This window comes from Zootoca vivipara, chromosome 4 (genome assembly GCF_965207765.1).
Source record: "Zootoca vivipara chromosome 4, rZooViv2.hap1.1, whole genome shotgun sequence".
Taxonomy (NCBI): Eukaryota; Metazoa; Chordata; class Lepidosauria; order Squamata; family Lacertidae; genus Zootoca; species Zootoca vivipara.
This window is the reverse complement of record NC_142587.1, coordinates 41404009-41426708: the sequence shown is the minus strand read 5'-3', so window position 1 is coordinate 41426708 and position 22700 is coordinate 41404009. Positions and strand designations below refer to the sequence as shown.

Below are 22700 nucleotides of genomic sequence, written 5' to 3'. Positions count from 1 at the left end.
ATCATTCTGTATATTATATACACTTTACGTATTTGATATTAAATACAAATTCAAACACAATTTTTCTCTTCCCACATGCTCCAATATAAGCAGGGGGGAAATTACTTCCACACATCTCTGTTAGATCTAGCTGCCATAAAGTACGCATTTTCCTCCTCCACATTCAAGAGGAGATATACTATTCTCTAAATTAAAGCTAATGTTTGTTCCTGCATTCTCAAAATAGAAACAGCTATGGCATTTTCACAATGTGCATTTATAAGAAAACCCCCACTATCGTCATGTTTGTGCTTCACTAGAAAAAAAAGGAAGTATAGGAAGGCTTTATAATGGATTGTATGACTTATTTTAAAAGTAGTTTAGTGTATCTTCATCATATTTCTTATTTCATCCACCATTTCAAGTAGTGAAGCTGCAGTTCTTACCCACTTTGGGATCCAAAACTAAACCTCCAGAATATGCTGCTTTTTTTCGACCTATCTTTGATTTGATCTGATCACCTTCAATATCTTCATCATCTTCCAGCTGTACGAAACATAAGAATAAGCCCAAACTGAAGTTCTATTTATATGGAGACTTAGTGCGGACTGTGCTAAGCTAGACAGGCCCATGGTATGTCATTCTCTGTACAGCACCACATACACAGATGTGCAGCAACAACCCCCCCTCCCCCCCAAAACAGCTTTCCAAAATACCAACTTTCTGATGCTGTGGAAGAACAAAACAGTGTTCTGGTTCAGACCTAATATTGAACAATAGCTTAGCTTTATGGACATGAGGGACAAACTTAGTGCTTATTTATTTCTCTGGTGCATGAAAATGAATGGGGAAGAGGGAAGTCAAAAACTTCTACTTTCAGTTTTAAATTAACATGTTGAGTTTGAACATGGACAATTCTGGTTATCTGGTTCATTTAGAATTATGATTAGTTCAAAAAAAGCCAGGGTTTTCAACTAACCAGAGTTCACCAAGTTCAGACTCAATGGGAAAGTCTGGTCTGACTAAAACAAGACAATTCCAATTGTCACCTCCTGGCATAGATAAGAAGAGTTGAGGGAGGGGGGCCCACAAGAGTTCGAGCATCATCACAGCTTGTGCACATAACAGTAAATAAACCAAAAGTAACAAATGTAGAGGGGCTGAAAAAATTACTCACCTGCTTCTGCTGAGACTTTTTAAAGAGTTGCTTATCCGGCACAATGTAATCTTTTTCATAAAATGCATGAAGGAGCAAGTATTCATTGCGCTCTGCTCGTCCACCCATCAGCGTCCTCGACTGTAAGAAAATAAAAGCTAATTAGTTACAGGTTGAAACAGAAATCAAAACGCCAACAATGGTATTGCATTAATAGCATTTTCAAAAATTGTATTATTGGGCTTTAAGGCATTTATCTTTGCTCTGCTTGGAATCTGTAACATCAATCTGCTCTTTCTGACTTGATCAACACATCTCTATTATGAACCTCCCGTCATGAGGCTTATAATATATATATCCTTTTGTAAGGGAACCAGTTTTGTGAATAAGATTGTATATTCAAATCAGATATAATAACTGAGATGTAAATTTGCTAAGAAATGAAATTTACCATAACATTGCCAGCAATATTGGTAATCTGTAAGGCTAGTGGAAGAACATTGAGCTCACACATTATTTGTAAAATGTACTTGGCATCAGTCCAGGTGTTCTCCAGCATGTAAAGTAAATGACGGGAATCACTAAAAGAAGAAGAGGAAGAGGCAACTTTAATAAATTCCTCCACATATTCTAAAGGCATGCAGATTCAAATCATTATCACAGTGCCCATAAAGCCAGAGCTCACAAATGATTGCTTACAGTGCAAATTTAAAACACAACGGAACTCCCATTTTAAATGCAAAGATTGTGAAAGGAAAAATAGGAGTAGCTGCACCTGTACAATATTCCGGTAAGTCATGATTTCAAGGACTGTAGTAATATCATGACTGCACAGAAGCATCCATCGGGGGTTAGATTCAAACAGAGCCAGACTCTGTCGCAAGAGATGTCACAAGGCCTTCTCTTTAGACCACCAGGGATGAGTCCCACTCTATTCTGCCTTGGTCAGACCACACATGGAATACTGTAGAATACAGTTCTGGGAACCACAATTTAACAAGGATATTGACAAGCTGGAATGTGTGCGGAGGAGGGCAACCAAGATGATAAGAGGGTCTAGAAACCAAGTGTCTCTTCCTATGCCCACAACTCTGTGACTTAAGGTATGGGGACTAAGAGAAGAGACTTCTCTGTAATGGCACCCTAGTTTTGGAATTCCCATGGATGACCACAACATAGATGGGCTTCTGCTGTATGGTTTTATTTATCTGTTTTCTTGTTTTGGAAGCCAAAACTGGACTGCTGTTAGTCCCTAGTCAATACTTGTATCATTGTATCAACTGTTGCTTTTATTTTATTTATGATGTTTTACCTCAAGCATTTTATTCATATTGGTTTCATAGCTGTATGAAAACTGTTGTGGGGTTATATATGATGGACTCCTAGCCAATAAATGATCTGTAGTTCCCAGGGCATTGTTTAATTCCCTGTCTCTATTCTACAAGTGAATAAATCCCACCACTAATTTAGCTAGGCCACCAACCTAGATGGCTTTAAAAGAGGATTAGAAAAATACATGGAGGAGAGGGTTATCAATGGCCACCAGCCATGAGGGCTATGCTCTGCCTCCAAAGTTGGGAGGCAATCATTATTCTGAATACCAGTTGCTGGAAACCACAGGAGGGGAGAGTGCTCTTGGGCTCATATCCTACTTATGTTTCCAACAGGCAATCTGCTTGGCCACTATGAGAAAAGGATGCTGGACAAGATGAACTGATCTAGCAGGCTCTGACGTTCTTATTGCTAGTGGGCTCACCATAATAAGGAATGTATTTATCAGCATACCTGTACATATTTCGTAACTCTTCAGATGGAATCGCCACTCTTTCCATTTTCAAAATTTGACCCACAAGCTCTGACAAATGGTAACTTTTGCATCGAATCAGCTCCTTTGCTGAAATTTCTACATCACAAATCATTCGGCCGCAAGTTGCATTCTTTTCAGCAAATCCACTACGACCCTTAATTGCCATGAAAGAAAAATACACCTTCAGATTCTGTATCATTGCTACATTTCTGTTTTGGACTAATTAACACAGTTTTTACATCACACAGAAGTTGCTTCTCTCTTGTGTGCAGCTGCACCTCAACAACCTTGTAATGGTTGCAAAGGACTTTAATCGTTGCAAACATGAGAGAAAAGCTCAATAGTTTCAATGAAGGCACTTACAACTAACAAATTCATAGTTATGACTTTATAGGTCTCTGCTTCATTAACACAGGAGAATTTTTTTCCCTATCTACGCCACATCAGTGTTGCCTCTTTACATACCTTATTTTGAATGTGAACTTTTTCTGTTCTAAAAAAAGTTCAAGAATGCCAGGGTGTAATCAAAATCAGGGCATAAATCAAAAAGCACAACATAACAGGATAAAGGAAAACAGAAGGCTTTCATTCAACAGGGTGCCACAAGTCAAAAAATGTTTTCCATATTGTGAAAAACAAGGATCTCATGACTTTTTAGTGCAGCTATTGTGGCCAGCACAGTCTGAATTTCTCTAAACAATCTCAAATTATAAAGTACTAAGACTGCTGTGCCAATAAAATCTTCAGGTTTTCCCAAAGAAACAGAGCAAGCTAAATAGATGACACTTGTTAAATAGAGATATATATTCCTTATAATGTGTGTGGGACAGCAAATCTGCGCATGTTTACATGTATAAGAATATGCACACACTGTTGGCACATATACCACTGAACATTGTCAATGCCGCAAGAATTTGGTTTTGCCAAGATTAATGGTATAGTGCAATCATCATGCAGATGCATTAAAATACCTAAACAATAACTGTAGAAAAAAGCGAGCTGGTTAGTTTCTTTACCAGCAGAGTACTAGAATATGTTGTAGCAATGTGAAAAAGGGGGGAAGGTAATCTGAGAAAAATCCTTTCTGAGTAGATAACAATTAACTATGCCACATGCAGAAAGCTTTATACAGCAGAACTAGAAAACCTTAACTATTCTCAAAGGAATGATTTGCCAGTCAAGCCAACATACATTTCCCCCACAATTTACCATACACAAAAGCACCTCTATTAGTCATTAATCTGTCAATAACTCCATCTAGTCGAGACAAGTAAACTAAATTTGCTTAGCTTTGTCTCATGGTTGAAATACGACTCGTAACAACATTACCAAAATCTAAATTGGAATGTTAAGTCATGATACATGACTATAGTCAAAACAACCGAGCAAGACATTCAAAGTACAGCAACTAAAACAATTCATTTTTCATCACATTCAATACAGCAATGCAACATAAGCAACATTTTACCCCAAGCTTTGGCATGTTTGATCTCCTCAGTCGACCTATCTTAGACCAATGTGGAACTTTGCAGAAGTTAATTCTCTGGAGAAGAAGTTCCAGATCAAACCCATAAATATTGTGTCCCTTAAAAAGAAAGAAAAGGAAACAAAAACAAGCAGTTATACAGAATACACCTACCTCTTGTGTATTCAGCTTAAAACAAGGGTCCATACTATTTGAAGTCCTTCCTCTGATGTATCACATTATTAATGCTCATGTGAATGATGCAACACAAAAGACATTCACATGTCACCAACTCCACTCTCACCAGGCCTGTCCTCCTCAACTCCACTACCTCTGCTACTCAGCTCCAGCCTACTCTGTCCTTTTCCTTCAGACTCTCAGCACTCTCTGCCTCTTACTTTCCATCATTCAGAGGTGGGCACCATGCGGTGCCCTGAAACATCTTGATTTCCAATTTCTGCCAAAATTAATAGGCTGCCATAGGGCAGGGGTCTGCAACCTTTAAGACAAAAAGAGCCACTTGGACCCGTTTCCGAAGAAAAAAAATAAACTGGGAGCCGCAAAACAGGGACGTAAATAGAAATCAGAGGGCCCCATAGCAAAATTTGCTATGCCCAATAATCAATGCCCCAAAATGCCAGAGAAAATTAATCAGGGCCCCAGTGTACCATAAATCATAATCAGTGCCTGATGTAAATAATAATTAATAATGAGGGCCCAATGTCATCCTCGTCATTATAAAAATAACTTTGAGTTTGGGCTGCCTTGATTACTGGGAATGGGCAAAACTCTGACTCCCTTATTAGGACACCTGTATGGTTTCATGTGTGTTGCTCCCATCAAGTGAACTTATAAAATTTCCTCATATTGAATCAACCCATTGATTAATACATCTACCTCAATTTCCTGACCAGGCCAGCAGGAGGCCACAGGCAGGCCGCAGGCAGGAGCAGCAGCAGCAAACACGCGCTCCGAGCCCGCAAGCCTTTTCTGCTGCTGGGCGGGAAGAAGCGCGCCCGTTTTTAAAAATAAATAACTCCGCCCCCCCCCGTGAGCCTATTGGCTGCAGAAATGTGGCGGGGAGGGGCTGATGCAGGGAGGGGGCCGACCACGCTTCCCGGGCTGCTAACGTCACCTTGTGTCCTTTTTGCACAGCGCATGCGCACAGCAGAGTTGTGGACTCCGGTGGGCGCCGCCGCAGCTGTGTGCTCCGGCGGGCACCGCGCGAGTGTCATGGCTCAGGCGGCGCATGGCTCAGACGCCTCCTCCCCTCGTATCCGCTCCGGAGCCGCAGCAAAGGTGTAAAAGAGCCACATGCGGCTCCGGAGCCGCAGGTTGCAGACCCCTGCCATAGGGGAAGGGAGGGAGAAAACACAGTAAAGTCAGAAAGAAATGACTTTCAACTGCTTCCCAGAATAGTAGCTATATTGGTCTATATACTTATTTGAAAGTAACCAAACTGCACTCTACCTCTAAATAGCCCTGAACCAGATTAGGAACTGAGGTAGCTATGGTGGAAACTGAAGCAAGACAGTCTTTATTCCAGATTACTAAATCCAGAACACTTTTGTCTCTGGCTCTATCCACCACCAACACAGAGCTCCCAGCAGATAACCCTCAAGAGACCGCAACTCTTAACTAACTAACTAACTAACTAACTAACTAACTAACTAACAAATGTTGCCTAGTCTTCCTTTCATTTCTGAAAATCTCTTCTCATTCACTCAAAACAGTGCCATGTGCCAATACCCCATTTAATATCTTTCCCAGCCATCCCAATGGAGTCCTCCATTGCTGTAGGTCTCCATTGGTAACACATTCTGTTAAAATATTAGTCAACATTCCATCACCTTAAAATAACGTAGCAAAAAATAATGTGTAAAAGGATCTCAGAAGCAGATATAAAAAGTCACTTACCACAATAACATCTGGATCAATTTTATGAACCTTTGCCAGAAAAAATCCCAGTAGTGTCCTCTCTGTTGTGGCAATCTCTATTTTAGCATTCTAAACAAACACAAAATTCAATAATCCAAATGTTCAAAGAATTAAAAGTTTTGCACCTCAGTCCTATGCTTAATTATGCATGTTTAAATGAAACCAATTACATTTAAGCACAAATAACAAAGCTTTAGAATTATTATTATTTATTAAACTTATTGGAAATCTTTATATACTATACAAAGATTATATAGAAACCCTTCCCAGCCCACTACAATAGAAAAGGATAGCTAAATTAGTGAGAAGCTGATAGCATTTTTTTCTACACATTTACATTAATCCATTACAATGCAATTTGGAGGCAAATTGTTTTTACTGTTTAAACTGTTCTTAAAATTGTATTTTTAAATGGCTTTAACCTGCCCTAGGAGTTTGCAGTGAATGGTCGGTAAGACATTAAATAAATAATAGCATTATTTCATAAAGACCCAATTCATAACATCTCTCAGCTTAAGCTGAAATATGCGCCAATTCTGCAAGGACCCTTGTGGATCTAATTCCTAAGCATTTCTGATCACTGGTTTGATAACAACATAGCCTATGCCTGCTTTATTTTACCTTACATTATGCATTGTGTCTCAGTTGTGAGAGTTTGCAATATTGGATGTTGTATCTGTACCAAATATTGAAAATTTTAATTAATATAGTGTATATATTTGTTTAAAAAAATAAGCTGAAATTTGCACAACACTTGTGCCTTTAAGCTTTGTCCTCATAATAACTTATTCCTCCTCACTCACTCAGCCATGATTTAAATATTTCTATGTTAATTAACAAAAATTTATTGTTACATCAGAACTATGAAACTAAAGTTATCAAGCTTGGAATAACCTAGAATTTTAAACCAATTTCAAATCATGGCTACAGATTCTGTTTGTTCCCAACTTGGTAGCCATACTTTTCCACTTGGGTCGTCAACGAAGATTATGATTAACCCAGGAAATGTTCAATCACAAATTCTGGGGGAGGAAAATATCGTGCAAACTGAAGGAGCCCAGGCACAAAGCTCATACATATCTTGGCTAGCCAAGATAAGATTACTTCCAAACCAGGCTAAAGTGCATGAAAGCTTTGTGCATGTTCAAAACTTTTCCTAAGATGGAAACTACAGAATGCAAACCAATGTACAAGAAAAACAAAGTTACCTTCTTTTTAACTACTTCTTTGAAGTCATATGGAAAAATGCAATCATTTGGTTTAGAAATAACTGCAAAGGAAATCAACCAGGTCAATAAGAAATATACAACATGGAGCTTAGCTAAATGGGTTTATGTGCTGTAAGTGTTTTGGCTAGAACAATATTTATCATGAAAACAATGTATGGCTTGCAACACCCAATAGTATAGTAGGATTATTCATTCACTTGAAGAGGAAATAGTGCCTGCCATACATGCATAGGGCCTGAAAAGGAAATAAAGAAACTTATGGTTCCAACATGCATTAAATAATAATGCATGGAATTGAGCTTAAGAACCTTTAGCTTTTCATTGTCTTTAATAGGAGAGTTAAGCTATGGAAGTGAAAGGTATTACACCTTATCACAACAATCTTGTCATCCATACAGTGTTACGCAAATCATGTACATAATTTGAAACATGATTATGGTTATCAAAGGACATAGAGGCTGAAAAGCATGGTCCTACAATCCCTATCCAAAATATGACACAGGCCTCTAATTACTGAATAAACACTTAGTTAGAGGAAAGCCAAGCAAGAAAAAAAACTCTACACTGTAAGAGCTAAAAAGCACAGGCAGGCTTTGTGTTAAATAGCTAATAGCCCAATCCAGCCACATGTATTTAAGTAATAAACTACCTCAAGTTCAATGACAGTGAGCCTAGAGAGGCTCTGCCAAGGACCTTGTAGATGAGCTGAGTTATGAGAACTGAATTGAAATGGAGTCTAAGTCCCTAGAACTGCATTTGTCCCATTCATGTTAATACCACTGATTATACTTTAGACAAGTTAAAACACTGGTAAGCGCTTAAAGGAAGAAACAGCTTTAAAAAGGGACTCCTGTCACCCAAGTTTTATATAGCTGTACCCAAATCCCTAGTCCAGTGCCCATCTCAAGGCCATATGTTGTTCAAATATACAGAAGCTTTCCACGGGGCAGGGAAATTAGGACAGACACCATTTTGAAAAACAAAAATTCTTTTCAAACCTTGATGACTACAATGCTACTTAATTTAGTTGTCTTCCTAAATTTCTGTGACATGTGGAAATGTAGAAATGCTCTCATATTAAACTGCAGTCGTACCTTGGTTGTCGAACGCCTTGGCACTCATCCGTTTTGGCACCCAAACGCCGCAAACCCAGAAGTGGGTGTTCCGGTTTGCGAACTTTTTGGGAAACTGAATGTCTGACACGGCTTACGCAGCTTCCAATTGAGTGAAGGAAGCCGCACCTTGGTTGTGAAACATTTTTGGAAGTCAAATGGACTTCCGGAACGGATTCCATTCACCAACCAAGGTACAGCTGTAAAACTCTTCACTGCAAAATGACATAGGAACATAGGAGACTGCCTCATACGAAGTTAGACTTGGTCCAACTAGCTCAATATTGCCTGCACTGAATGACAGTGGCTTTCCAAGGTTCAAGCAATGTTCTGCCAAATCACATGTTCTGCCAAGTCACATTCAAGCTTTCATTTGTGCTGTCAATGTGACAAGTGGGAGGAAATAATTAAACACAAAGAGGTTCTACTTATACTTACCGCTGAAGTGAGTTTGAAAGGGAGGTACGGGTGGTGCTTTGTCCACACAAAATTTGTGATGCACTAAAGATGTAATAGCCACAATCTGCAAAGACAAAAGTTTAAAAAGAGAATTAAAATGACACTAATGAAGTTAGTTTTAATTTCGTGAAAAAAAAAAATTCCCCTGTCACGAAATTAAAAGACGCCTGCTTCTTGGGAGAAAAGCAATGACAAACCTAGACAGCATCTTAAAAAGCAGAGACATCACCTTGCCGACAAAGGTCCGTATAGTTAAAGCTATGGTTTTCCCAGTAGTGATGTATGGAAGTGAGAGCTGGACCATAAAGAAGGCTGATCGCCGAAGAATTGATGCTTTTGAATTATGGTGCTGGAGGAGACTCTTGAGAGTCCCATGGGCTGCAAGAAGATCAAACCTATCCATTCTTAAGGAAATCAGCCCTGAGTGCTCCCTGGAAGGACAGATCGTGAAGCTGAGGCTCCAATACTTTGGCCACCTCATGAGAAGAGAAGAATCCTTGGAAAAGACCCTGATGTTGGGAAAGATTGAGGGCACTAGGAGAAGGGGACGACAGAGGACAAGATGGTTGGACAGTGTTCTCGAAGCTACGAACATGAGTTTGACCAAACTGCGGGAGGCAGTGCAAGACAGGAGTGCCTGGCGTGCTATGGTCCATGGGGTCACGAAGAGTCGGACACGACTAAACGACTAAACAACAACAATGAATTTAGTTAACCCTTTTAAACAAGGTGTCATCCATATGTTAAATTAAGCACACATTTAGTAAGCGGTTTAGCAAATCAAACCGTATGTCTCTATTTAGTACTTGACTAGTTTTAATAGGGCTATAATCCCTTTCTTGTCTGATAAACACATAAACAACTCATACTAATGAAAAGAGGCAACAAACTCCTACATCAGCAGTTTGTCAATAGCCTGGATCACATGTCACATTATTATTATAAAACTACTGGGGGCGGGGGGAGAGAGAGAGACAGTATAAGAACAAACTTTGGGGCATTTACAGTTCTGGCAAGATCTCCAGGTCTTTTGCTGCAAGCAGGTTGGGGCAATTCACTCCACATAGCAGAAGTATGCTTCCAGATCCATAAGATTTGAAATCAATAGCACACATAGCTAGAGAAGCCTTAGTTTGTGAAATAATTGTGGAGTTTTCCCCTGTACATAATAAAGTTCATGACTCACCTCATTCTGATGACTCTTTGTGTTCTGAACTGTCTTCATACTGAGAGAGATGATCACAAGAGGCGGTGGAGGGAGATCTTTCACCACGTTCACCAAGTCAGGCTTCTGGGCCACTAATTCTACCTTACACCAACTGACAGGCTGGTTCGAGAGCTCTGAGGTAACACAGAACATGTACAAAAGTTTACCCAATATTTAAACAATAATTACACTTATAACTTATAACTTTTTCCTCAACAAATTGAACATTTATTTCAACACTAAAAATTAAGCATAGCAGAATACCGTTATAACAAATATTTTTAATTCTACATTTCCCCTAGATTTTGGTCTTCCTACCTGAAATGCAACACACTAACCAAAGCATGTTAAAACGAGAAGTAACCCTATTCTCCTTGATGCACGCAAGCTTAGACTCTGAGCCAGATAACGTTTTGACTTATGGTTCAATCTACTTAAAAGCCTAGTTGAGTTCAACAGGATGTACTTCCAGGTATGCAGGAAGAGGAGTGCAGCCTTACCATCACTGAAATAAACAGTTTATTTTAACCCTCCTCCCAGATGGCCAGGGGCGGGGTGGGGATGTGAGAGCCCAACATTCCACACAGGCTTGTTCATGATTTTCCATGTAGCGCTAATTCATGATTAAGCATAATGTGCAAATCAGCCCATAGCAGCTCAGTCACAACTTGTTTTACTTGGACTAGGACCTGAGCTATTTTACGTTGGACATACCTTTATACGGTATTAAGCCATCACATACACAACAGCTAAATTATGACAGAACAACAGGTGCCATTTGGGGAACAAGAGGAAGATTTAACCTACTATAGATTTAACCAAGTCTTAAGTAGTAAGATTAAAAATAAAATTAGTTTTACAAGACGATGACTGCTTGAAGGAGCATTCTTCACTTTGAAAATTTACAAATTCTTAAAAAATCATTTCCCTTTTCAAGTTGGCAACCATTAAACAAGCTAAGCATTGCTCTGAACACCACTCCGTTTGCACATGCATACAAGGGATCCATAACATGTTCTACATGAAATATTCATACGTGGGTTTTTTATTTCCAGCCAGCTTGGTCCTTTAATCTTCCTGCCCATCAAGAATAGTTCAAGACTAGAAGTGTTAGTTCCAAACACATGAGAAAATGTCTCTCCTTTCAGGTCTTGAGGAAGCCGACCGTATTCAGCCTGAGAATGGAAGCATTTCCACAAACCGTTACTATGTGTTGCAAGTCTTCCTAAATATCCTAACTTGTAAAAACAGATATGTGAAAGGTGCGAAGTGGGTAATGGTGAGGCTTCAAAGGAACAACTGGGGCTTAAAATGGGCTTCTGTTTTTCCTTTGCTGGAGGAAGATGCAGCAGAAGTTCACCTTGCTCATGGAAGCAGAAATCGTTCCCAATCAGTAGAAGGGCCTTCCCCCTCCCAGTGCTGCTCTTTGAGGTCACTTCATGCTGCTCCTTTCAACCTCCGATTTCAGAAGCTGAAGGAGGCAGCACAGGTGGCTTGCCAATAGTAAGCGCTAAGCAGGATTGCCCTCCCCACGCATCACCCGATGGAAAGGGAGGAAAATCCCACTTAGTCTGGCTATGCAAGAGAACTCCCTGCAAGGAACTCTTTCATACACCTGAACCTGCTCAGTTTGAGGCTCCACCAACCAACCCTCCGAGGAAAACTTGGCAGGTACATCAGAGGTTGCAGGAAGAAAAAGCTCCATTGCATGTGGGGATGCCCACTTGTGCTACATTGAGCCTCAGTTACCGGAATCGACTAACCATCCTAGTTTCAGAACATAGAAGACATTAAATCATGCTGCCTCCAGTACAAAGGAGGATGTACATTCTACTGTTCACCAAGGGGAAATGATATATATGCATTAAACCACGCATTAAAAATGATTTCAAATCAGTCCAAATATGCATTGCTTGAAGTACTGAGTTTTCAGAGCAACAGTAAGGCAAGCAACAAACATTTGACCACCTTGCCCATTACTTCCTCAAAGCAGTAAACTAGAAAATCTAGCTCCTCTTTACTTACTATAGGAGTTTGGGAAATATTCATTGGCTAAAGGTAGTGCAAGTTGAGCAATAGTCACACCATTTTAAAAACTCTATTAAGCACTGGAGTTTAGGATTCATAATCTTTCTTTTAAAAAATAATGTGCACTGAAAAGATATGCAAACCTCAGAGTGAGTGTCACTTTCAGAGAGACAACATAGTACTGTTTACTCACCGAGTATCTAACTTCTAAGTAGTCAGATTTTGCAGGAACATCTGGTATCTCAAAAGCATAATTCTTTTCTACTTTCTATGCAAAATACAGATTGAGATATTCATCAGGCACTGATGTACTGTAAAAGTGTTTTCTCATTAAAACCAAATTTACTTTTAACATCAAAATCTTAACTGCGAGAACCACCATGTGAAAAACTTTCCCTGTCCTTAAAATATAACCTGCCGATTGTCAAGTTGTATAAATCATACAAATAGTTATTTAACTTAAATAAAATTCTGGATGGTTAGAGTTTAAGTCATTTATCTATTCTCCTTCTAAAATAAACTCCCTAATATTTGCAAAGGGATTCAGACATCATATTACATTTGAATTGGCCCATTATCTCAGACAATAGATTGTTCCTTGCCCAGATTGTATAATAAAAGAAGGCCTTCGGGGAATTGCCATATGTTCTATGTAGGCAACAGAACACAAATTGGCAGCTTACAAGGTACGCTCACAATGAAAAACTATAAATTCTGGTGATCTCTCACCCTGGATTTCATAGAACTTCAACTCATAAAAAGCATTGAAGAAGAAGAGTTTGGATTTGATATCCCGCTTTATCACTACCCGAAGGAGTCTCAAAGCGGCTAACAATCTCCTTTCCCCTCCTCCCCCACAACAGACACCGTGTGAGGTGGGTGGGGCTGAGAGACTTCAGAGTAGTGTGACTAGCCCAAGGTCACCCAGCAGCTGCATGTGGAGGAGCGGAGACGCGAACCCGGCTTCCCAGATTACGAGTCTACCGCTCTTAACCACTACACCACACTGGCTCTCAACTTCTTTGTGCCCTAAAGCAAAATAAGAGCCACTGGGCAATACAGGCGGCAACCATTTTGTGCAGAGGTTCCATTCCTGGCCCTCACATGCACCAGCGGAGCATGCCTAAGCCTGTTCCGTCCTCTTCCAGGTCCAAAAGGACCCACACATCAATTGGACACGGGCAAAATAGTTGCCACCTGTATGCTCCTGATAATGCAGTTGTAAGGAAAATAATTGTTCGCTTTTAAAAATATTTCAGTTTCCATTTGAAGAACACAAAAATTAGAGACAATGCTTAAGCAAGAGAACACATTACGTAACACCAATGTGATTTTGTGGGGCTAATTCATAATACAAAAACTGGACAAATTACATTAACAAACAGCTGCCTTTCCTATGCAGCTCAGAATCAGCAAGACTGAGCCGACTGTTTCCTACTCCCACAAGTACGGTGGGGCTTCTGTTAAGACGACTTTCAGTTTCAAGTATTACATGCAACAAGTATCCCATTATAAAACAAACAATGGTTACTTGCAAAACAAACCCATTTCAAACAACTGGTTAAGAAGTTGTCTTGTTTAATGCAAGCTTAGTTTGTTTTAATCCAGAATTCCTGGCTCGTAATCAGTAAGCTAAGATACTTTGAAATGAAAGTAACCTTGGCTTCCTCCCGGTTGTGTGGGAAGAGAAAGAATTGCAGAGGAACTCGGTTCCGCTTCCGCCTGCAGGAATGGCTGACCCTTGTTCCATCTCTCCGACCTTCATGAGGAATTCGGCGGTTGCCAGGGGAGTTAAAGGCAACCCCCCTACCTCTCCGGGGGTTACGGAGAGGGCCCGCGGGCCCGCGATGCCCCCAAACCCACTCCGACTGTTTAAGGAGTGGGGGGGGCCTGGGCTGAGAGCACTCATGAAATGTCGGCACTCCCGGACGCTAACCTGCAGGGCGGGATCTCCATGATTAAAGAAGATAATTAGGCGTATTCATGGACATGCTTCGGAAGGAGGGGAAGAAGCTCTGTTTACTGCCAAGGAATTTGTGCTGCTGAGGGTGAGAAGTCAAAGCTGTATTTTATCTGGAAGAAAGATTGATGGGGACGTAACGAGAAGGGAAGCGAACTTTTTTTTTTTTTTTCATATACTCTACGAGTTACTCCATACCTTCCCGGACGGGACGTCCTTGTTTGTTTGGAACAAATGAGAGATAAAGAATACCTGAGTGAGTAATGAACTTTATAAACTATTTTATTGAGCATATCCTTTGAAGTTGGAAAACTACTGAAGAGAGAAGCCCCCCTTTAACTGGATGGTCGGAGTCTCTGGAATGCGCTTGGTGGATTTATGGTTGTGACGCACTTTGAATTTGAACAGCGATCTGAAGCTAAGTTCAGCTACAGGGCAAGGAGAGCTACAAACTTATCAAGAGTCTATGCATAAAGTGACTGCTGTTTCTTTGCCTGGAAAAGCTGTAAATCTTACAAAGATCGGTGGTTTAAAAAATAAAAAGCTTAAGAAAACGAAAGTGATCTAAGCTTTTTAAGATGGCGCTGCTCCGTGTTGAAAGGCTGACGTAACAGGACATTCCAGATAGAAGATATATGGGGGGGGGGGGCAAGGACGATTAAAACTCACACAGGAGAAAGAATATATGTGAACTCTCGTTTGATACTTATTTCAGCAGCTGTGGAAAAATCGGATGAAAGAAGAAAATATTTTAGTGACTGGTGGGGAATGATCGGGCTTATTTTGGATTTTGAGAGAAGATTTGGACTTTAGAAAAAGACGGCAGTAGACGGGTGCGAGGAATCCCCAAATTTTTGAAGCATGGGAACTCCAGAAAATATTATATGATTTGGCATAATATTCGGTTTAATTGATATGTATTTGTATAATTCGAAATAATGAATGTGATATAATCGTGTTTTAATTGGAAAAATAATAAAAATAGATTATTAAAAAAAAAAAAGAATTGCAGAGGAAGCCCAACAATTTGTTCAGGCTCAAAAAACTCATCTGTGTAGGGCTAAAAGCCACAGGTGGGGAACCTGTGGCTCTCCGGATGCTGTGGGACTCCAACTCCATCAGTCAGCAGGGCTGGGAATTGTAGTCCAGAAACATCTGGAGGGATGTAGGTTCCCTAGTCCTGTGTTAAAACCATGAGTTTAGTGTTGTGTTAACCAACCCATTAACCTCAGCCCCTGAAAGTATAATGGCTTCATTTTAAAAACAACTTATTAAAGCAGATAATTTGTAAATTTGTAAGTAGGTGGTTGCTTCTAAAGAAAGGAACATGGTTTAAATATGAAACAGTATCATCTGCAACAGCAGGGATCCTCAATCTGATGTTAAATGTTTAGGTAAGATACACTACCAGTTTAATTAGTGCTATTTTTCTGGAAAAAGAGGTGCTGGAATGCACCATGAATGCCTCCCTTGTTCTCTTAGAATGGCAATGGCACCCACCTGAGAGATGCCAGAACTGAGTTCCCTGTTACTTCTCTCCTGCCTGAAAAATGAGCACCCTTCACATTTAGAAAAATGAAACATGAAGGAGAAAAAGTTAGACTAACCTTGGACTTGAACTTCATGATCTTGTGTTTTTCTGCAATCCTGTCATTAAATTCTTGATAAACATCCATCATAGTCACAGGATTCTCTGTCTCTTCACCAGAAGATAAATTAATTCGCTTCTGTAAAGATTAAAAAATGGTATTTGCTACGTGTTGTGGTTAATATTTATACAGCCATTACAGGCTAAGCCAAAGATAGTACCTATCCTAAGAAATGGAGGTAAAGGAAGGAGAGAGGGGTAACAAGGGATAAATGCGAGCAAAACAGTTTCACACACGTTGGCTTCATTTTAGTTGGGGTTACAGAGTAAGGGATTAAAGCTAAACCAATGGCTTCACAGCAGAGATGGATTTTGAAGTCAACCAGGTGGCACAACTTAGGTTTTCTAGAAACTTATAGATTGTAAAGATTGGGCACCAAAGCATGTAATCAGAGTGATAAAACCAGCAACTTGGGACATAAATCTCTTTACTACCAACCCCCTTCCCATTTAATATTATTAGTTTCATTGGTTTGTTATATAATAATGCCTGAAGTCATTTAATAAATACTATCTTCCTTATCTCTGATTACAACCCATGTTACACAAAGGTATTCATCCTTTATACTCTATACTGTATTTCAGAAAATGATTTCTCCATTTGTTCGTCCTCTATGCATTCGGACACATCTTGGGATATTGTTGCCACACTCAGCACAAGGCTTTCCGAAATGGGGGCGGGGTGGTTTATGTTGGTGTTGGGCCACTGACCACCATTTTGAATCAAGAGGGTGAACCAATATGTCACTTTGGCATGACTTCTCCCTTTTCAGGGCACAGGAGCTCAAGAGATCATCAACAAACTTGTCTTGAGAGCTCCAAAGGTGATGCAGTGGTATTTGTTGATGTTTGGGGTGCCCTTTTGATTCAAGATGGTAGACCAAAACACGACTTTGGCATGACGTAACCGTAACCCATCACACTATCCATTTAAAAAATCACAGTATTTGTTGGTTTCTAAAAATTCCAAGGCAGCACCAGGCACCTGCCACTAGTATTCCATAAATTTGTAACAATGCATTTTGCCTGAATAACTTTCCATAAACAGACAGTTTATGACAGAGAAGTCTCCAGCATAAAGGGACGTACCGACTCACGTGGGAGTAGGTAAATAGTTCTCTCAATATTTTTTACTGTCACACAACAGCTCACATAGGACTGTGCCGATTCAATCCATACTTTACCAAAGAGAAATACCACTCCTAAAATGAAAAGGTAAAAGACAGACAATGCACGTTAATCAAAACAGCTTAGCACAGCTGCTAATGGAAAAGCTGCAATACTAAGAATTACTGAATAAACACACTAATTCACCCATGGGAGCAGAATGATTTCCAATTTGTAGTCCCTAATTGACAGCTCCATCTGCTGAAAGTCAGTACTCCACAGTCAAGTGATTGCTTTAAGAGTCTTGTAGTATGCAGGCACACATCACGATGGAATGCAAGGTATTAAATGCCACCTTGTTTCAAAAAGAGACTTGAAACTACGCCACCCCATACCTTCTGTTACTTACCCCTCCTTACTTCCTAGTACTTGTTTTTAATGCTGGTTTTAGTGCTTGGATATTATATCTTTATTTCGTTTCATTATTGTATTTTGCTTATTTTATTTTGCAAGCTATTTCTATTATTTCTGCTGGGGGGGGGGAAGCAGCAGGTTATACATTTTCCTAGATTGTACATGACTATGCCATATGCAGAGCAGACCCACTGAAATCAGCGAACTTAAATTTGTCACTATAAAACACTTCAATATACAGGCAAAGGAGATATAGGTACTGAAGGTGTCTGTCATTAAATGTCTGGGATAATTTGGTATCTTAATATTGTGAGTACATTCACATCACATGTCATTTTACATGAAATCAACATGGATCCTGTTCTCCCCGTTTCTATCTCCATTCAACCGCAAGTCAGTACAGGTGCAGCAAACTACCCAAAATGTTTGAAAATCCATTCTGAGGATGGCTATCACATTCAAAAGACTAGGGTCATGTGAATTATTATCATAGGATGATTGAAAGAAGCAAGCTTTTGATGGCAAAAATGATTGGGCCGATACATTCAAAGACTAATGGTCCAAAGCAGGCATCCCCAAACTTCGGCCCTCCAGATGTTTTGGACTACAATTCCCATCTTCCCCGACCACTGGTCCTGTTAGCTAGGGATCATGGGAGTTGTAGACCAAAACATCTGGAGGGCCGCAGTTTGGGGATGCCTGGTCCAAAGTGTCTCAACAGCTATTATACATAAAAACAAACATTCACAACTTGCAGCTACAAATACTGAAATGAATTATCCTCTTGGACAGTTAAGTAGAGTTTCTGCTGCATCATCCCATAGAATACTAAATAATCATACCACACAACGAGTAAAGGCAAGGGCAGTCACAAAAACTAGATCTCCACTAGCTGATGTTAATGTGATTTATATCAGATATATGAAATCAAGAAATTAAGCCATTTGCAGTCTTACCCTCTAACTATTATGGGGTGGGTGTGCAGGGACTGTGTGAAATTCTTATTCGTCCTGGTATAATATGAATCCTTCACATAATACAGTTAATACCTCATTTGCTATAATGATTATGATTCTTTTAAACAAAAAGTAATGCCAAAATTTATTTTCCTCCACGTTACTAATTGAAACCAGGTGCAGTCTTTATTATTCATCCTTGAAAAGTTATGACGACAGGATCTCTTTTCATAATCAAGGAACAAGTCTTTTCATAATTATACACCATTCAGAAGCCACCGTGCAGAATCCAAGATAAAAGTAAAAACATTAAACAAGAGTTTTTAGGGATAGGATTGCCCCCTCCCCATTAGTCCCCGGTTTCACCCAAACTTCAGTGATCATTTGCTACTTTCACAAAAATATTGGGTATATTCAGCACTTAATCCCCTGCCCAAGATCTAAATGAATGTTCATCTGGGAGGGGGAGCTGAACAAGCTGTAGCCATTAACCTTCATTTTACTCCTTCCTGAATCTGATGTGCATACAAATTAAGGTACATTATGGTAAAGTCCTAGAAATTAAGGGGGGGGGGGAAATACTTCTGATAAAAGGGAGCCTTTACCAGAGACTTCTGTGTGTGTCTGGAGCAGGGGAAGGAGCCGCTTGACGGCGGTGGTGGAACCACTTGGCAGTGGGATCACTGCTGTTTACTGGAATGAGCAAAGTGGTGGCAAACCAGCATCACCCATGTGGCCGCACAGTCCCAATCCCTCCACCGTCTCACCCCTTCCAGTAAACTGCAGTGACTCTGCTGCCATGAGGCTATTGCTGCAGCTCTACCCCACTGGGCAACCTGCTTTTGGGCTACACTTATTATTGGGCTCTATCCAGATTATCAGTGGGTAAAATTCCACCCAGGGCACTGTCCCCCTGGCAATTTTCACCAATTCCCCCTTCACCCCACAGTCTGTTGTGCCATTCCCTGCCACCCCTTCCCTCCAGCAGGAGCTTCCCCTGGATATAGAGCCCTTCGGAGAATGGAAGGAAAAGTATTGATCCAGCCCATTAAAAACAAGTACAGTAATGGCATTTAGGTTTTATGCCCTTCGGAAGATAGTCATAACCAAAGTTGCACGGGGAAAATGGCTGAAGGTTTAAAGCACCTCCCCTCCACTGCAATTCACCGTCTTCCAATGCACTGCAGCACTTAAGCCTCAGCCAGCCTTTTGGAACCTGAAGATACTAATATATAGTTCTAAGTTCATGCCTAGTCAATATCAAAGCAGGTTTTTCTTGACGGTCAGGCATAAAAAGACATTCAGCTTCAAGGAAACTAGTGGACAGTAGGCCCCTTTTGAAAAATGGTCCTTTATAACTTTGGTCAAAAGAAGGCAGGGAGAGTAAAGAGGAATTTTCTTATGTACAGTGATATCTCGGTTTTAGAACTTAATCCGTTCCAGAAGTCCGTTCTTAAACCAAAGCTGTTCTTAAACCAAGGCGCGCTGTCCCTAATGAGGCCTCCCACCACTGGTGCCCTTCCACCGTTCAGTTTCCATTCGTAGACTGAGATAAAGTTCGCTAACCGGAACACTACTTCCGGTTTTGTGGAGTTTGTATACCAAATAGTTCGTAAACATGGCTGTTCTTAAACCGAGGTACCACTGTATACATACCTGGTTGATTATACTGATCTTCATAAGCATCTAGCCAATAGAACCTGAAGATTTGTTCCCCATCTTCCCCATTTATCAAAGGCAACTGACTGGAATCCACTTGAATTTCGGAAGCTAGATGCCCTTCTTCTTCATCATCATCAATTCTGTCCCAACAAGAAACATCAGGGATGGGAGAGTTTCTGAAATACAATACATGAGGAAGAAAAAAAAAAGGCATAGCTTTACATGTGAAATGAGTATTTTAAAGGGTCATCTTTTCTTCAGAAGAACACTGAAGAAAAGTTTTTGATCGTCCTAAGTTCATTACTCCAAGTCAACTAACATCTTCTGAGAACATTTCTCCATCTCCATGAAGCCTTGAGACGCTTTCCATACTGTTAGTGAACTTAGTAGAAAGTTAAAAGTGGAAACCAGAACAAAAAGTCCCTAAGGATTTTTAAGTGCTTACAAGAAATATGAGCCTGTTTTCACAGAGTCCACTTGCTGTATTTGTCTATCTTCTGTTTTCACCTCTTCCTTCAGGATTGTGACCGATTCTTCTACAACTGCACCTTCCTCCATAGATTCATCAAAGTCCCCGTCATCAAAATCCATTATAGCCTGTTCATCTTCTGTAAGCATTATGCAGAGACTTTAAGACTCAATGTACTATATTTCAATGATTTTATTTATTTAAATTATTTAGGCAGTTATTTTTCTCGCACAGCGATTTCAATAAGGTTTCTATAAGAACATTAATACATACAAATGCAATATAAAACAAAGTCAAACATCATCAAATAAACTATCAATCACAGAGGTGAATGTCATTGAAAATACAAGGCGATGAGCACTATTACCAAAATATAACAAATACCTATAGTAGCTTCCTCTTGTTTAGCTTTTTCCCGTTCTCCATTTTCAACCATTTGCATTCCATTTTCAGGTTCAGTTCTCTCTTCTTTGACTACATCTGATCTAGCTGTGTAGACTGAATTCTTAGAATGAGATGAATTTGGTGAAGAAACTTCTTTTTTGACAGGTTTTCTCACCTCAGAAGACGTTCTCTATAAGCACAAGTTATTTTAATTAAAAACCAGATTAGGGTGGCAAACCCCTGGCCCCCATGGGGACTTCAGCTGGACTAGCAAGCCTTCAAGAGTAGCCTGCCAGCCGCTCAGCGCAATTTCCCTCCAGTGGCAGCACCACCATGGAAGAAAAAAATATCCTCCTTGCCCCGCTCATCAGATGATCAGGAGTACTGGGCTGGGTGAAAAGGGAAGTCCTTCTCCAAGACATCCCAGAGGAGGAAGGGAAGCATAAGTTTCATTCCATCCTATGCACTTCACAGCATCTGTATTCCAAAGAGGAACCCCCACACCTTTCAAACCCTGTGATCTACTACTATATCCTCTCCAAAGAATGCAAGTTGAAACATTAAGCTCATTTAAGTAGATTTGGAGTAAAAAGCCACCATACAACTGATAGCCAGATGCTTTTTTTCCATTCTAGCTGATATTAACTATACTGATTTTGCTAGCTTTGATTTTATGTTCGCTCGCACAGCAACAAATCAAATTAAGTTTTTAAAATAGCAAGAAGCATATGGAAGTTCTAAAGCAACAGACACATAAACTACTCAGAAATCTTAAGATTAACATTTCCATTTTGGAATATTACCTTGGACACTTGAGACTGCACAGAAAAGGGATTCAATGGTGTTCCAAAAAGCCTCTTTTTTTTTAGAACTACAACCGGTGGTGGTGCTAAAGGAACTGTCTACAAAGAAGAAAAACATTAGGCATCAGTCACTGCTGTAGCAGAACTTTCAAAAGAAAGATAGAGTTTGCTATGTTCCACATAAAAATGCATACACCCTTTATATCCCTTCCCCACACTGAACAGTCACCAGTTCCTTGAAGAAAGGGCAACCCTGGTACAGGATTTTGTTTAATTATTACTGTATTTTTCCGTGTATAAGACGATGCTTTTTGCTTTAAAAATAGGCAAAAAATGGGTGTTGTCTTATACATGGATAGCGATTGCAGAGGGGGGACGTGTGATCAATGGCAGCAGCAAGCAGGAGATTGGCAGCGGCAACTGAGCGGGTGATTGGTGGTTGAGACAAGGCCTGCTGGTGATTGGCTGTGGCTGCTGCAATTGAGCAGGCGATTGGCATCTGTGGTCAGGTAGGCGGGCAATCAGTGGCTGCGGCAAGTGGGCTGTTGGTGGTGGCAAGTGGTGAGTGATTGGCGGAAGTGACCTCCCCCACCCCCAAAAAGCAAAAAAAAATTCTTAATTTTGGGTTAAAAAAACAGGGGTCGTCTTATACATGGGGGTGTTTTATACATGGAAAAATACGGTACAATTGTATCCTTGCCCTACCATCCTCTCACAGTTTGCAACAGGCAACCCCATTTCACGGGGCTCTTTCTAACTTTGGATCAAATACGTCTTGCTTTCAGGTACTCAAGTATTATCAGGTTGCCTATCCAGAGCAAAACAACATCAGCAGTGAGAAGACAGAATCTGGCACAGGAACCACCAAATCCAAAGCTATGTAAGCCTCACATTGGCCAGGGGAAGGGGGAAGCGGC

General features: G+C 40.2%; 1 protein-coding gene across 2 annotated transcripts in view; it reads right to left on the bottom strand.

Moving 5' to 3' along the window:
• The window catches only part of POLA1 (DNA polymerase alpha 1, catalytic subunit), a 186394-nt gene that overhangs the window by 151464 nt on the left and 12230 nt on the right, over window positions 1-22700 (bottom strand). For both annotated transcript variants that reach the window (XM_088668719.1, XM_035116609.3), the window contains exons 7-23: window positions 21784-21882; window positions 20981-21170; window positions 20573-20735; window positions 20122-20303; window positions 17078-17190; window positions 15948-16067; window positions 12574-12648; window positions 11389-11527; window positions 10332-10486; window positions 9125-9209; window positions 7554-7615; window positions 6325-6414; window positions 4411-4527; window positions 2921-3096; window positions 1587-1716; window positions 1157-1276; window positions 426-525 (exon numbers count right to left, since the gene is read on the bottom strand). In XM_088668719.1, the coding sequence (XP_088524845.1) occupies window positions 426-525; window positions 1157-1276; window positions 1587-1716; window positions 2921-3096; window positions 4411-4527; window positions 6325-6414; window positions 7554-7615; window positions 9125-9209; window positions 10332-10486; window positions 11389-11527; window positions 12574-12648; window positions 15948-16067; window positions 17078-17190; window positions 20122-20303; window positions 20573-20735; window positions 20981-21170; window positions 21784-21882 (2116 nt within the window). The remainder of the gene's footprint in view (window positions 1-425; window positions 526-1156; window positions 1277-1586; window positions 1717-2920; window positions 3097-4410; window positions 4528-6324; window positions 6415-7553; window positions 7616-9124; window positions 9210-10331; window positions 10487-11388; window positions 11528-12573; window positions 12649-15947; window positions 16068-17077; window positions 17191-20121; window positions 20304-20572; window positions 20736-20980; window positions 21171-21783; window positions 21883-22700) is intronic.